The sequence below is a fragment of the Seriola aureovittata genome, chromosome 23 (assembly GCF_021018895.1).
Source record: "Seriola aureovittata isolate HTS-2021-v1 ecotype China chromosome 23, ASM2101889v1, whole genome shotgun sequence".
Lineage (NCBI taxonomy): Eukaryota > Metazoa > Chordata > Actinopteri > Carangiformes > Carangidae > Seriola > Seriola aureovittata.
The window spans coordinates 6,041,956-6,056,665 of NC_079386.1; the positions used below are offsets into that span (position 1 = coordinate 6,041,956).

General features: G+C 41.7%; 1 protein-coding gene across 6 annotated transcripts; it reads left to right on the top strand.

The window, feature by feature from the left end:
- Window positions 1-231: 231 nt before the first annotated feature.
- Window positions 232-14,140, top strand: LOC130164619 (dynactin subunit 1-like). 6 transcript variants are annotated; one of them, XM_056369471.1, is made up of 33 exons: window positions 232-365; window positions 2,357-2,422; window positions 2,545-2,739; window positions 3,092-3,173; window positions 3,285-3,316; window positions 3,701-3,721; window positions 4,323-4,346; window positions 5,160-5,162; window positions 5,237-5,323; window positions 5,722-5,868; window positions 6,142-6,165; window positions 6,830-7,027; window positions 7,208-7,412; window positions 7,534-7,612; window positions 7,958-8,117; window positions 8,444-8,548; window positions 8,799-8,990; window positions 9,106-9,219; window positions 9,329-9,481; window positions 9,580-9,740; window positions 9,959-10,127; window positions 10,354-10,422; window positions 10,522-10,734; window positions 10,929-11,090; window positions 11,319-11,450; window positions 11,575-11,700; window positions 11,834-11,976; window positions 12,126-12,289; window positions 12,616-12,737; window positions 12,828-13,023; window positions 13,139-13,212; window positions 13,304-13,393; window positions 13,530-14,140. In XM_056369471.1, the coding sequence occupies exons 2-33, from the start codon at window positions 2,381-2,383 to the stop codon at window positions 13,665-13,667; spliced, it is 3,822 nt and encodes a 1,273-aa protein (XP_056225446.1). In that variant the 5' UTR covers window positions 232-365; window positions 2,357-2,380; the 3' UTR covers window positions 13,668-14,140. The 6 variants fall into 6 exon arrangements, with proteins under 6 accessions (XP_056225446.1, XP_056225440.1, XP_056225441.1 ...); XM_056369465.1 differs by lacking the exons at window positions 5,160-5,162; window positions 5,237-5,323; XM_056369466.1 differs by lacking the exons at window positions 5,160-5,162; window positions 5,237-5,323 and having other exon boundaries at window positions 12,619-12,737.
- Window positions 14,141-14,710: the final 570 nt, after the last annotated feature.

Here is a 14,710-nt window from a genome sequence, read left to right on the forward strand (position 1 = left end):
AGACTATTTCTTATTGTACAGTTATTGTACAGCTGTTGTCACAACTTCAGTGACAATGAATCCAATATGAAGACCTAGTAAAGTGAATGGAAAAAACCTTAGGAAGCAAGGCAACCCCATCCCTAGCGGATGGGGGCAGGGAGTAAATCCTGAAGGTTTTTAATTACAAAGTGGGCGCAGCCACCAGGGGCGCTAATATCCATTTTCTTCCCTATCTTTAGTCTGTCAGGCCACCGGAAGTGACCTGTCAGACAATTGGATTTCCCAAACTAGGTAGCCAAAAAATAACAACACAGGATTATTGTTTGTCTGCATGAATACCCTGAAGTGCTTCATTTAAAGACAGGAATATCTGTGTATGCCAGGTAAGATAAATTAAAATATGCAGCTATTCTGTGTTGGCTTCCTAACAGTACGTCTCTTTCTGACTTTAGCTTGCTTGCTAACGTTGTAAGCCCAGTTGGCCAATTTTTAACGTTAACATTAGCTATAAAATTAATCTAGCTGTTAACTCAATTCTGATATCTAATTAAACCTACATGGAAAAGTAGAGCGTAAATTGAGTTGCTTTAAAATCATTTTGTGTTTGGCTGTCAGTGTTATTTTGAACGTAGCCCAAGCTAACAATGCAGTAACGTTGAAGCAGAAGTAGCTTTTTTGTGCTTCATGATGTTACTCCCTTTTTCACTTCCACCTTTTTTGTTAGATCCTGTGGCGGTATTCTTAACTTATACAATGTTTTATGACAGAATAAAAACAAATCATTTGATAAATTTAGCTTCTGTCCTACAAAATAACAGCACAAAGCGAAGAAATATTAGCCAACATTAGCAACTGTTTGTCAGCTGGTGTTGAATGAATAAACGAGCTCATTGTTGACATATGTTAGTATGTTAAAGATGACAATACATAACTTACAAAAAAATAAAAGGGTATAATGTATCAAAGACAGAGAAAGCACAGCAGTTACTTTACACGTTACTACGTCTCCATTGAGTTATATATGGTTATCCATATAAACGTAGGACAGTAAATTGATTATCTCATCACCATATTGAAGTGGCTTCATGTAAATTATAAAGCTAACGCCCATGTGTAGTTCTTATGGGAGACACAACAGCTAGATTTTACCCTCCTTTTCTGAATTCAAATCAGCTCTGACGTTTTGTGCTGGACCACTAGGATCCCTCCCTGAAATCACACTCACGTATTTTCCTCTCCCCTCATGGAAAAGAGGAAGGGATGTGAAAGTAGATGAAAAATAGCACGTATCGTATCATTGTACCGGAGGTGAAACCATATTAACTTTTAATTATGGCGATGAACAGGCGACATTCGTATACCCCGAGGGTGAGTTACATGGAAAGTAAACATTAAATAATGTCTTATTTAGTATATCAATGCTAATTTTGATCACGCATCTGATCAGTTGAAGTTATTACATTACATTGGCTAAATCTGTAAAACGTAAGGGTTTGTTAGACTCACCATAAAGGGGATGTAGGATTCACCTCGATGCATTGTGTCTTCATCAGATAAAATGTGTAATAATATAATTTGGGTAAACCAAGGTTATCCTGTAGAGTAGATGATATTACTTTCCTTATGTTTAACCGATAGACAAGCTTTTCTTCCTATTAATCTTAAGTAGTAATCTAGAGGATTCTTCAAAACTCTCTCTGCTTCCCTGAAACAAATCCTATGTTACAGCTTCTATCATAGCACTGTGATAAACCTTTCTATCCAGTTTTCTGCCCTGTGGTTTAAAACTGTTAGGCAGCATGAATTCACATGTTCCGACGGCTCCATTAAAGGATTAGACTCTACCGCAGTCCTAGTTTCTCCTACAAGAGCATCTTTGTGTGAGCAAGGCAGAGATATGGCTTGTTTATTAAGAAGTCTATTGTGGTCCAGAACATATGACTGGGTGCATGAGTGTGTTTCTGTGCTTTGTGGCCTTAGGACTCACTGAATATTTTTCAATCCTAAAAGTGTTCTTAATAGCTGGAGCAGGGAGAATTACGGGGCATTATTGTTACACAAAAAACAATGCTGTTTGTTTGGGATTTTTGCAGGTCTGCTGACAATATTAAAACATTCTTTCTCATACATACTCCTACTTAGTTAAGTCGATTTAACCAAGATTAAATAAGATATAAAAACATACCATGCCTGAGGAATTCTGAAATTTAAACAAGAAATTCTCTGGTATTTAATGAACTGACATTTCATCTTCATTGTCTCTCACCTTCCTCCTTGTTCTTACTGGTAACTAAACTTCCTCTGCTTTCTGTTCCCCACATTTCCTCATCTTTCTACCTACTTCTCCCCATCTGTATTCTCCCAAATCCTTCAGCTGACCAGCCCACTGATCAGCAAAATGAGCAGCTCAGGAACTGTGGAGAGTAGTAAACCTCCAAAGGTAGGTGACTTTTCAACACAGACACAAGAGAGAAAGAAAAAGGAATAAAGAAATGAATTATCAACAACTAGTGTATAATGACTCACATGCTCTTTTCCTCGTCTCCACCTTTCTTCTCCTAGATTGGCTCTGTAGTAGAGGTGACAGGGAAGGGTCAGCGTGGCACTGTCGCCTACATTGGCGCCACCCTCTTTGCCTCCGGGAAATGGGTGGGTGTCATTCTGGATGAAGCTAAAGGCAAGAATGATGGCACCGTGCAAGGGAAACGCTACTTCACCTGTGAAGAAAACCATGGGATATTTGTCAGACAGTCGCAGGTTAGTCACATAAATGTGCTTTGAGCAGGGATCATGTTGTGTACATGAGGGTAGTGATCATGTGCACTACAGCCTCCTATCACTCATTTAATCACAGGGATTGCTTGATATGCCTGGGAGAGAGTGGGTTGACGGGTGTGGTTATCATGGTTTCAACAGAGACTTACCTTTTTCAAATGTCTAAGGATTTGTCCAGTTGCACAAACCTAGTATGCATGGAAAGAAACAGATTATTAGGTCATGTAGAATATTTCTAATAAGATATACACATACTGTATATTATGAATGAAAAGTGTCAGTAGTTTTGTAGGATGATGTTGTTCTGATCACAACTATGTGTCTGTGTGTACAGATCCAGGTGGTGGAGGAGGGCTCCAGTGCCACCTCACCAGATACTCCTGAGTCTGGCACTGCCAAGATACCCAGACATAAAGGTGAGCCTGGACCACAGTTGCATCTAAAATTCATACTTTAGAAAGTAGTACCTCAAAGTAAATAATAATAGCAGTAAATAATAACACAAATTCTTCATTTGTTACCTCCAGACATTCCAGAGACTCCAAAAACATCCAAACAGGTAGGCAACCGTCACAACCATCACCTACACCCCAATGCATTTGTTTCATTTGTCAATGTAATAATCCTGTGGTGTTTCCATGACTCTGCTTTGATGAAGGTCGGATCCCTGTGGAACACTTGGAAGTTAATACCTGCTCTTTCCAGAGCAGCTGTGGCGGTTTAAATGTGTTGAACAAAATAATCAAACCTTTTAAAGCAACTAAATCCTTTCCCATAGTGGTGGTATGACTATCAACCCTCTCTCTGACATTTTGCAGTCTGTTCCTGACCAGAGCTGATTTGTGTCAAAATTATCCCCAATTTTTCTCTTTTCCTTTTACAATGAGAATGAATTTCTGAGTTTTTGATATCTCATTTGTGTTTTTCTGAATACCTTTTGCAGACACCAGTGAATGTTAAGAAGGTAGACCTGTTTAAATTAAATACATTTGCTTTGCCTTGGATGTTGCTGATCACACTAATATGGCAACGCATCTTTTGCATTAATGTTATCCTTTCACATGTTGCACGGGACATAAAGACATCACTTGTCATTGATAGATGTCATTTCCACTGTATTTGTATTACGTATCCCTTTTTCGTTTTGTGCACCAGACGTTGTTGTTGTTTGCTTTTTCACTTTATTTTATTTACCTTTTTTATTCCGGTGAAGGCATCCAGCATAAACATTAAGAGACCAAAATTGTTTAAGGTCATCATGATGGTGTCTTTGTCATCCCTCTTGGCCTCACAATTCAGTGACGTTTTGCCACTGTTTTAGCTTTGTTGCATGAATTCACATTTTATTCTGCTCTTGTGCCTTGAGTCATCAAGAATAACAATTCTTTAAGATTGTGTGAAATGGTGCATGCTGCCCTCAAAGCTATGATCAGTGGATATAAACTAACAGTGGATGTGCTTCTGATGTACTACCCTTCTCTTACCTTGCTTTACCACTGGACGCGTGTGTGTGCATATCCGTGTGTGTGTGCGCGTGTGCTTGTATGTCCATCCCTCTCCTCCAGTCTTCTACCCGCCGCTCTGCCAAGGTGAGCTTGTCTACAGCAGACTGGGGAGGTCAAATGGCATCAAAACACAATGATTTAAAACTTAATTCTGAAAAGCTTTGTTATTTTAATGTTTCAGCCTTCTGAGATGGTAGGCAAGTTGAGTCAAGGACACAGCTTCAGATGTCTTGAATTCTCCAAAAAGCCATGCATTTTTGTCTAGTATGATAAGAAGTACATACTTTAGAGTAGTCAGTGATATCAGTTTGACAAGTGTAATATGTAATATTAAGGTTACAATTGTGTTGTATATATAGACCCCTCACTAAGTATTTTTCAGCATGTTTGCCTCTGAATGATTACGTTTGAAAGCTTTCACTATCAGTGGTAGACTCATCTCGGCTGCACAGTTGGACTGTTGGAAAGCGTAGGCTGCAGGTGGGCCTTTCTCAGCTGATTGCCACCTGAAGAAATAGTTACCATAAACAGCTTTTGTAATTGGCTAATGTAATAGGCAGTAGTTGGTTGAGGTGTTAGTATGTTGTAATTTGCATTGAAGGTACATGATACTATTTATTCTTATTTGGGAGAAAAAGACTGAAGTGTTTTCCATTACCCTTTGAATTAGATTGAAACGTTCTCACTGTTTCACAGATAAGGGTTATGATCAATGACACAGGGCAAAATGTTTGGAAGTAACATTTTTTTAAACTTTCAAAGTTCTTTTAAAAACCTGGTGGTTGTGTTGCATTTCTACTCATTACATGTGTAATATGAAAATAACTAAAACACTGACTTTATAATTGACGTGTTATAAATGGGCAAACAGATCCACATGGTTCCATTTTGAAAGAGCAGGTTCACTTTGCAGCTGAGTTTTACAAATAACTGTTGAGAGTCTTAACACAGTCTCTATGATCACGCTGTGGCAGTGGAGCACGCCACGTCTCACGCCTGCCACCTCCCTCCCTTCCCTGTTGGTGGTACGTTCCTCCGGCCGCCCCAGCCTGTCGCTCGTGGTACGCGCTGTCATATCTGAGTACCTCACCTGTCTCCTCACAGGGAGTGGTGAAATGTTTGGTCACTGAAACTGGGTGAATTTGTTGTCCTTAATGGCACAGGTACACGGCTCTACCACTTAAACAAACTCTTACTAGTGTCTATATCCTACTATATTTTATCATATAAACGATGTACAGCAGCACATCTCAGGATATTCACTTTTATGCTGGGTTCATTAAAGTTTTGTGGTCACTGGGGGAGAAGCACTTGTTTAGTCAACTGGATTGTGTATTGACAGACACATAAATTATCATATAATGTGTAAGATTGCAATGGTTAACTCACTCCTCCTGTCTTTTATCTCTCATCTTCTTCCTTTCGCCACAATCTGAAAATTACCGTCCTTTGCCAACAGGCATCTCGTGAGAGCCTGTCGTCTTCTCTGTCTGGTGATGTCAGTGAAGCGGGCCTGTCCTCCCACCAGGGAGCACTGGGAGCTCCTGTCGTGCCTCAGCCCAGCGGGTCACCTGCGGCAGCCGCAGTTCCAGCTACCCCGAGCAAGGTGGGTCACTGAAGATTGAAAGAGCCAATTTTAGTGTCGGCGGAACTGGAAAAATCTGCCCATACGGCTCTTTTCAATAAGAATATTTAATCACACAATTCATATTTTCATATGAAAAAAGATTAACATGCTCTTTTAAATAATATGGATCATTTTCAGCAGCTCCAGCTTCGTCAGGATGTTACATCTCCATCATTTTGTTTCTATTTTCTATCATATTCCTCTTTTTAATGAGCTTGTCCCATTTCATCCGTGTTGTCATTGTTTGACCAGGTGGAACCTGCCATTTCCAAACAGGTAGAGTTTTCTAATGGGTACATGCATGCTGGTGATACCTGGCATGAGTTTACTAACCAACTCATAACATCACTGGGCTAAATGACACTCAGCACACCTTCTAAATACTTCATTATGGTTTTTTAATCTCACAGGGAATTTTATGGTGATGATGCATGGTTTAACTTTCTAAGACACTGATGAAATACTGTCAGATAAATCGTTCTTCATTGTGTGAATTCAGGGGTTGAAGTCACTTACTTGAGGAAATTATCCGCAAATTAATTTGGGGCAGTAAAGTTTGCATTTATGAGGGGCACCCCAGTGGCTCACCTGGTGGAGAGTGTGTCATGGGGGCTTGGTCCTGACCACGGCAGCCCGGGTCCGACCTACGACCCTTTGCTGCATGTCGACCCTTCTCTCTCTCCTTGACTTTCCGGTCTCTCTCTCCACTGCAACTATCAGATTAAAGGCAAAAAATACCCCCAAAAAATAACTATAAATTTGCATTTATGATCTTGCTCTGTGTTTTTGGTAGTGGAACATGATCAGTTTTTTGTTATGTTTCCTAACTGCCTTAATCAAAATAAACGAAGTCCTTTAAATTTGCTAAAGGCAGAACATTTAAACTGAAGGATCTTTTATCTTACTGACCTTTTTGTGCCCTCCTGCTCTCCCTTCTCAGGAGGAGGAATCACTGCGAGCTCAGGTCAAGGACCTGGAGGAGAAGCTGGAGACGCTGAAGATGAAGCGGACAGAGGACAAGGCCAAGCTGAAGGAGCTTGAAAAACACAAGATCCAGCTGGAGCAGCTTCAGGAATGGAAGACCAAAATGCAGGAGCAGCAGACCGACCTGCAGAAACAACTTAAAGAGGCCAAGAAGGTACAAAGAAAAATTAAGTACTAATAATGAATCTGTTGAAAGACAACTACAGCATTATCAAGGTTTACAATATATTGTAACAAAGATGAAATTATTAGAAAATTTGTAGAATATGAAAAATGTCATCACTGTCATCTTGCATGTCTTTCTAAAGCTTTATTTTCTACCTCCAAATTCAAGGAAGCCCGTGAGGCACAGGAGGCCAAGGACCGCTACATGGAAGAGATGTCAGACACGGCGGACGCCATTGAGATGGCAACACTGGACAAAGAGATGGCTGAGGAGCGGGCAGAGTCATTGCAAGTGGAAGTGGACACACTGAAAGAGAGAGTGGAGGAGCTTTCCATGGACCTGGAGATCCTTAGACATGAAATTTCCGAGAAAGGTTTATACTCTACTCACTTAGTCAAAAAGGCCTCTTAGTCTCTTACATCTGTGTCTGACACTCTTTCTGTCTTCCTGTCTTGAATTTCCTCAGTGTGTTAACTTATTGTTTTCTCCTGCAGGCTCAGATGGAGCTGCCTCAAGTTACCATGTCAAACAGCTGGAGGAGCAGAACGGCAGACTGAAGGAGGCACTGGTCAGGTTGGTCAAATGTTTCTAAAAAGCTCCTTTTGACTAAAGTATAAAAAGTAAAGTAGAAAATTACTTGTTAACATGTTAACTGTGGTTACACCGATATTAATACCACGTTATGTTTATGTGAAAATGTAGGAACTGTATATCTTTTAATAGAATGTGAGGATGGATAATGTAACCTCTCCACAGCTGTTAAGTTTTCATCGTCCCCAGAAAAACTTACATTTACTTTAGTTGTGAATGAACTGTATAGAAATCATGGCAGTTCACAGGTAACTTGAACATCCTGACAGCAGTTTGGTCTGCACCCAATAAAAAATATCTTGTTTTGATTTTCCTGTTCCTCCTCAGGATGCGTGACCTGTCTGCTTCAGAGAAACAGGAGCATGTGAAGCTGCAGAAGCAGATGGAGAAGAAGAACACTGAGCTGGAGACTCTGAGGACTCAGAAGGAAAAACTGCAGGAAGAAGTCAAGCAGGCAGAGGCCACTATCGATGAGCTGAAAGAGCAGGTAAAGCCATGGAGGACTTCTCTTAATGAGCCGCTGGTGCTGCTTTCATTAGATTTCACTATGTTGATAAAACAAGAAAGAAATTTAAATGTAATTGTTGACAAAAAAACTTTTCCCTCCATCTAAGTATAGGCATTTAAAAGAAGCATTGCTGTGTGTGTGTGTGTGTGTGTGTGTGTGTGTGTGTGTGTGTGTGTGTGTGTGTGTGTGTGTGTGTGTGTGTGTGTGTGTGTGTGTGTGTGTGTGCGTGCGTGCGTGCGTGCGTGCGTGCGTGCGTGCGTGCGTGCGTGCGTGCGTGCGTGCGTGCGTGTTTGCACTTGCACTAGGTGGATGCTGCTCTGGGGTCAGAGGAGATGGTTGAGACCCTGACAGAGAGGAACCTCGACCTGGAGGAGAAAGTCAGAGAGCTGAGAGAAACTGTCACTGATTTGGTGAGTGCAGCTGCATTTACGATTCATCGTCAGTATTAACAAGAGTGAAGTTTCTAATATCCATCCATTACATTGTTTTCATAATGTGCACAGTTTGATCCCCATTTTAAGAAGAAATCCTGGATAAAATCTAATTTACCTTCTTATTTACAGTCATTTACTTTATCCCAAACATTATGGTGTAAGTGAGTGTATGGTCACAACTTTAGATCTTTTACAAAATTCCTGTGGTTTTTTCCTGCACCAATAGGAAGCGATCAACGAGATGAATGATGAGCTCCAGGAAAACTCCAGGGAGACAGAAATGGAGCTGAGAGAGCAGCTGGACCTGAGTGGTGCGAAGGTCAGAGAGGCTGATAAAAGAGTGGAGGCTGCGCAGGAGACTCTGGCTGATTACCAGCACACTATCACCAAATACAGAGACCTCACCACCAGGCTACAGGTGGGTGGAAAGAAGGTCAAACACTAATGCTCTAGGAAGTGAGCTTGACGTGGACACTACATTTTGTGCAAGTGGATGCCTTGATGCCATATGTGCTTTTTTTCCTATACATTAGGACGCCAATAGGGAGCTGATCAGCCAACAGAATGCCAATGCTGAAGTTCAGCAACCGCCTGCAGAACTATTTGACTTCAAGATCAAATTTGCAGAGACTAAGGCCTATGCCAAGGTAGGAGGCCTGCTTAGAGAGATAGGAGTTTCACAGGTTTTACACCTTTGAGACCAGTGTGCTCATTGTTCTTCTTTCTCTTACTCAAAAACTACTCATTTGTCTCCAGGCTATTGAGATGGAGCTGAGGAAAATGGAAGTGGCTCAGTCTAACAGACAGGTGTCCCTTCTCACCTCCTTCATGCCAGACTCCTTCCTTCGTCATGGCGGAGATCATGACTGCATACTGGTCCTTCTGCTCATCCCCAGGCTCATCTGCAAGGTATGAAGCTGTGTGAGGCTTTCTTTGAATTCCTGTTGTTGTGCTCTGCCTGTTTCTGTAACTAACACTGTAGATGTTTGTATCCTCATACCTTGTAGGCAGAGCTGATCAGTAAACAGGCCCAGGAGAAGTTTGACTTGAACGGGAACCTGGAACAGGGGACGGGGCTCAGAGGGCCTCCAGGAGAACAGCGCAGTTTTGCCTCAGGACTGGTGTACTCCCTCAACCTGCTGCAGGCCACACTACACAAATATGAACAGTACGCACTGCAGCTTCATCACTAATGTGCCAGGAATAAAAGAAGAATTGTGTCGAGGATGTTGGAAATAGAAGCAATTTATTATAGTTTTTCACAAATTAAAAATATTGGATCCGTCTAGAATAATTAGAATCTGTTGCTGTGATAAAGTAAACCTTATTCATTAACAGAATTGGTCTTTCTGTTCTTTTTTTCCCTCTTCCTTGCTCTGGTTCTAGGGCTCTGAGCAGCTGCAGCGTGGAGGTTTTTAAGCGCATGGGGACACTTTACTCTGAAATGAACTTCCATGAGCGCTCCCTGGATTATTTCATCGACTTGCTGCATAAAGACCAGCTAGACGAGACTGTTCAGGTGGAGCCCCTGACTAAGGCCATCAAGTACTATCAGGTAAGAAAAACTTGTGGTTTTACATTAAAGAGCCTCTTAACAAACATGCACAAATACTAAGATACTAGAGAATTGAGATATTATATCTTGAAATTAAAATTAAGGATATTCCCTTAAATATTTAAGTTCAAATCATCAGTGTAATTACTAAATAGCATTTATACACAAATTCATGTAAACTTAATCAGATAGTTTGTTATAGAAGAACTGTTGTTTTGTTTTCCAGCAACTGTACAGCGTCCACCTGGCAGATCACACTGAGGACTGCACTGTGCAGCTGGCTGACCACATCAAGGTACTTCAGTTTCTCCAGTGGTGGAATATTTCTGTTCAGCAAAGTCAAGCATCGCAGTAGGGTTTACTAACTTCATCCATGCCACCCTCTTACCTCTAGTTTACCCAGAGTGCCCTGGACTGTATGGGAGTGGAGGTGGCTCGCCTGCGGGCGTTCCTGGCAGCAGGTCAGGAGAGTTCTGGTCTCACTGTGCTTCTGAAGGACCTGGACACTTCCTGCTCTGATATCAGACAGTTCTGTAAGAAGATCCGCCGTCGTATGCCTGGAACAGATGTGGTTGGAGTACCCGCTGCTCTCAATTTTGGATCACCGGTATAAAAAAAACACATGCATATATGCTCAGTAACATACATATGCATAGTTAATGGCTGTATGATGCTTAAGAAGGTTTCTTTTATCCCTTGTATGAATGAGACACTGCCCAATGATTATTGACCTTCTAACACACACAAACATTACTGATCTACAGTATATATTTGACTGACATGTCTTGTCTCATCTGGCAGATATCAGAGACGCTGACAGAGTGCAGGCGTCAGCTGACCCGTGTGGTGGCCGTGCTGCAGGAGGTGGCTGCAGCTGGAGCTCAGATGGTTGCTTCTCTGGCAGAACAGGAGGGTCTCAATGCTCTCAAACTGGAGGACATCGCCTTCAAGGCTGTGGAGCAGGTACTGTGAATAATAATTTGACTGTCACTCAGATACGAGCTAATGAATGATGCCCTGCAACACTCAGCAACTAGCATTTACAACACTAAATTTTGCCTTAGGAATATAAAGATAAAAAATGTTAGTTTTGGGTCAAGTGGATGTGGACAGTTAGTTTTACGTTGCCGCTGGGTTTTTGGATTATCTCCTGTTCTTTTTATCTGTGGCTAAACTCTTTTTTCCACCAAGGTATATGGCTCCCATGGCGTGAGTGGCCCGGAGTGTCTGCGTCAGTCCTGCAGCTCCGTCATTGCCACCATGAACAAGATGGCTACGGCCATGCAGGAGGGAGAGTATGATGCTGACAAACCTCAGGGCAAGGTATTTGTATGCCTTTGCTGTATCACATAAGTCAGACACTGAAGTCCAAGCATATTTCTGCTGTTTGTCACTTCTTCCGCATTCAAATTCTCACCTTGTTATCATATTCCTCCTGCGCCCTCAGAGTCCTCCTGTTGAGATGAGAGCAGCCACCGTCAGGGCCGAGATGACTGACGCTGAGGGTCTAGGAGTTAAACTAGAGGACAGAGAGACGGTCATTAAAGAGCTCAAGAAGTCTCTCAAGATCAAGGTAACATGGTGAAGAAAACACATGGAAAAAAATGACTGAGAAATCGAGTTTTTTAAATAAGCCTGCCAGTTTGAAATGAAAGAATCTGTAACAGAGCAGGTATAACTGATGTGGCTGTACCTCTCTCCCCCAGGGTGAGGAGCTGAGTGAGGCCAACGTCCGTCTGAGCCTGCTGGAGAAGAAGCTGGACACCTCCACCAAAGACGCAGATGAACGGGTGGAGAAGATTCAGACCAAACTGGACGAGAACCTCAATCTGCTGAAGAAGAAAGAAAAGTAAGAACCATAAGAAGCAAACAGAAGTAATTAACAGATTTCAACACTGGAGGCAGATTCCAGTTTTTCATCTTACTCACACTTGCCCTTTTTCTCTCTCATGCTTCTTATTTTCCTCCTCACTCACCCTCTTTTCTCTTTGTCTTCAGGGAGTTTGAGGAGACGATGGATGCTCTGCAGGCTGATATCGACCAGCTGGAGGCAGAGAAGGCAGAGCTGAAACAACGCATCAATAACCAATCAAAGATGACTATCGAGGGCCTGAGAGGCCCACCTGCCTCTGGAATTGCCTCCATTGTTCAGGGATCTGGAGGTAAATTACTGTGAGATAATGGCCACTTTTTGTAAGCAGATCGAAATGTTGTCATATGATGTTTGATAAAAGATGTGATGGTCTCTAATTCTACCTCTTGAAAAGCAACAACCAGCTGATGATGAGGTAATGTTTTGCCTGTAGCTGGTGTAACTTTTCTACTGCAATTATGGTAAATGCGTTATTCCTACACCAATCGGATTTTGAATCACAAAAATAGTCTCCCAATTCTGGGGGGAAAAAAAACACACACAACCGAAAGAGGAGAAGCACAGTTGTGTCATAGTGATTTAATATCTCTCACCATTCTCCCTTCCTCCTTCCAGCAGGTCTGCCTGCATCCATGGCAGGGTCGGTGCAGGTGGTGGACTCCCCTCTCCTTAGGCAGCAGGTTGAGGCTCAGAGACTGGGCATTAAGCACCTCAAGAATGAAAATAACAGACTCAAGGTACACTGGTTTTGAGTTGGTATTATATTGTTGTATTTTGCTGGCTGTGTAAACCATGGTAATATTGACCTGGAGTACATGTACTTACAGGCAGAGAAGATGAGAGCCCAGCTGGCCTCCCTGCCTCCACTCTGCCCTCCAAAACTACCACAGGTGTCTAAGGAAAGCTCCATGCCTCCAGAGGGACTCAACACTGGCATCTATCGCAGGACTGACCAACTGTTGGCAACGCTGCTCAAGCTGAGTGCAGAGTTTAAAGTTGTGGACATCACCGGGAAGACAGCAGGTGTGTTTGTGTGTGCACACTTATTAAACCTTTTAAAATAATTTCTTTTTGCAAAAACTGATTTCTCCTGAGTGTTTGGCTTCATTTTCTCTTTCCTCTTGTGTGTTTCTTCCAGTTAGTGCCAGTGCCCAGCTGCTGGAGCAGACGGCTCGACTGCAGAACCTCAGTGATGCTCTGGACAAACTCAAGGTGACAACTTCAGAATTGAATATCTTGTCTTTACCATGTCAACAAGCTGACAGCGACACAAAAACCAAACATTTGTGAACATCTGTTTCAGGGAGAAGTAGCTGAACATGTAGTCTCCTATCAGCCTGGAGCAAAGGCTTCCTCTGACTTCGCCACCTTCCCAGTCTCCTCCTTTGTTAAGGTAAAAGCATACGGTGCTTACACACCCCATCACTTCCAAGACATAACAAAGTTATATGTTTTCCATTCAGATTTCAGTACTTGTGAAAGAAATGACATTTCTTATATCATGTGTACATACCCAACTTGTTTTTTAGGCCAAAGAAGAGAAGAAGGGAGGAACAGTGTTGGTAGGTCGTGTTTCCATTCCATGCAACCGTGGACAGGAACAAGTCCACCGCCTCGTCCTATCACAGCAGCAGCTGCAGCGAGTCCACTGCCTCCTCATGGCATAAGATGACATGCCGTTGACTCACAGCCAAGATTGAGGGCACATCAAGAAAAGCTTTTGTTCTTTTTTTCTCATTCCACTTTCCACTTCACTTCAACATTCTCCTATTTATCCCCTTTGCTTTTCACTATTCTCAGGAAACTGTATCCAATATTTGCGAAGTTAAGACTATAGCACTAATAAAACTGAGGCACAGCTGTCTCTTTATATTGACGTAAAACTGATTAGCGTTTGATTACTTTGAATGAAGTCCTAATGGATTTGACTCCTGAATGTCACATTATGAGGGAGTCATGTTTTCATCACTCAGTTTGTATGCTTCAATTTTGCCAACTCTTTGTGGAAATGGGGAAACTAACTAGCAACAAGTCATTTTTACTGTACTTGCACCTCTTTAGTTTTTTCTCTTTGTATCTTTTGTATTTGTAGTAATTCAGACAATAAAAGGCAAGCAATTCACTTCTGAGCAACAAAAAATTGTGAATGTGTCTATCAATTTTTAATCATGAGATGTAATGCCCGTTTAATATCTGTAATACTGTATGTTGACAGAAATTAGCTGCTCAAAAGGTTTACAGTCTAAGATGAAGAGCCATGGCCAGTTTAGGTTGTGGAGAAGGGCAGATGAAGGTGAACCATGTAGCCTACAGTTTAGGGTCGTCAGTGTCTTTAAATTCTAATATCATTAACTTTAGTTTGTTTGATGTAGATAAGACTGCCTACTGCCTTATAGTGACAGGCTCCAATAATTGAGAAATCTGCATATAAACATTAGGCAAGTGTAACCAGGTGTTTTATATAAAACAAAAGGCATCAAGACAAAATGAAAAAGCGGCATAATACTAAAAAAGCTGCATTACACAATTACATGCTAGCTCTGTCTCATAATGCCCAAGTTATCATTAGACTGCTACTGACCCCAGTTTATTAAGTAGAAATGTATTCATTCCAACATCAGGAACCAGAGCTTGGTATATTAATGTAAGAAAGTTCTGCAGCCAAAGCTATTCTGTACCAGAGTGTTGAGTGAATGTAGCAGAATTACAT

What these genes read in the sequence shown, in the direction of transcription:
- LOC130164619 (XM_056369471.1), top strand. Translation starts at nt 2,381, where the DNA reads ATGAGCAGCTCAGGAACTGTGGAGAGTAGTAAACCTCCAAAG. An exon ending in TCCCCAGGCTCATCTGCAAG is followed by an intron (nt 9,482 to 9,579) that starts GTATGAAGCTGT and finishes CATACCTTGTAG; the next exon opens with GCAGAGCTGATCAGTAAACA. An exon ending in AGGCCATCAAGTACTATCAG is followed by an intron (nt 10,128 to 10,353) that starts GTAAGAAAAACT and finishes TTTGTTTTCCAG; the next exon opens with CAACTGTACAGCGTCCACCT.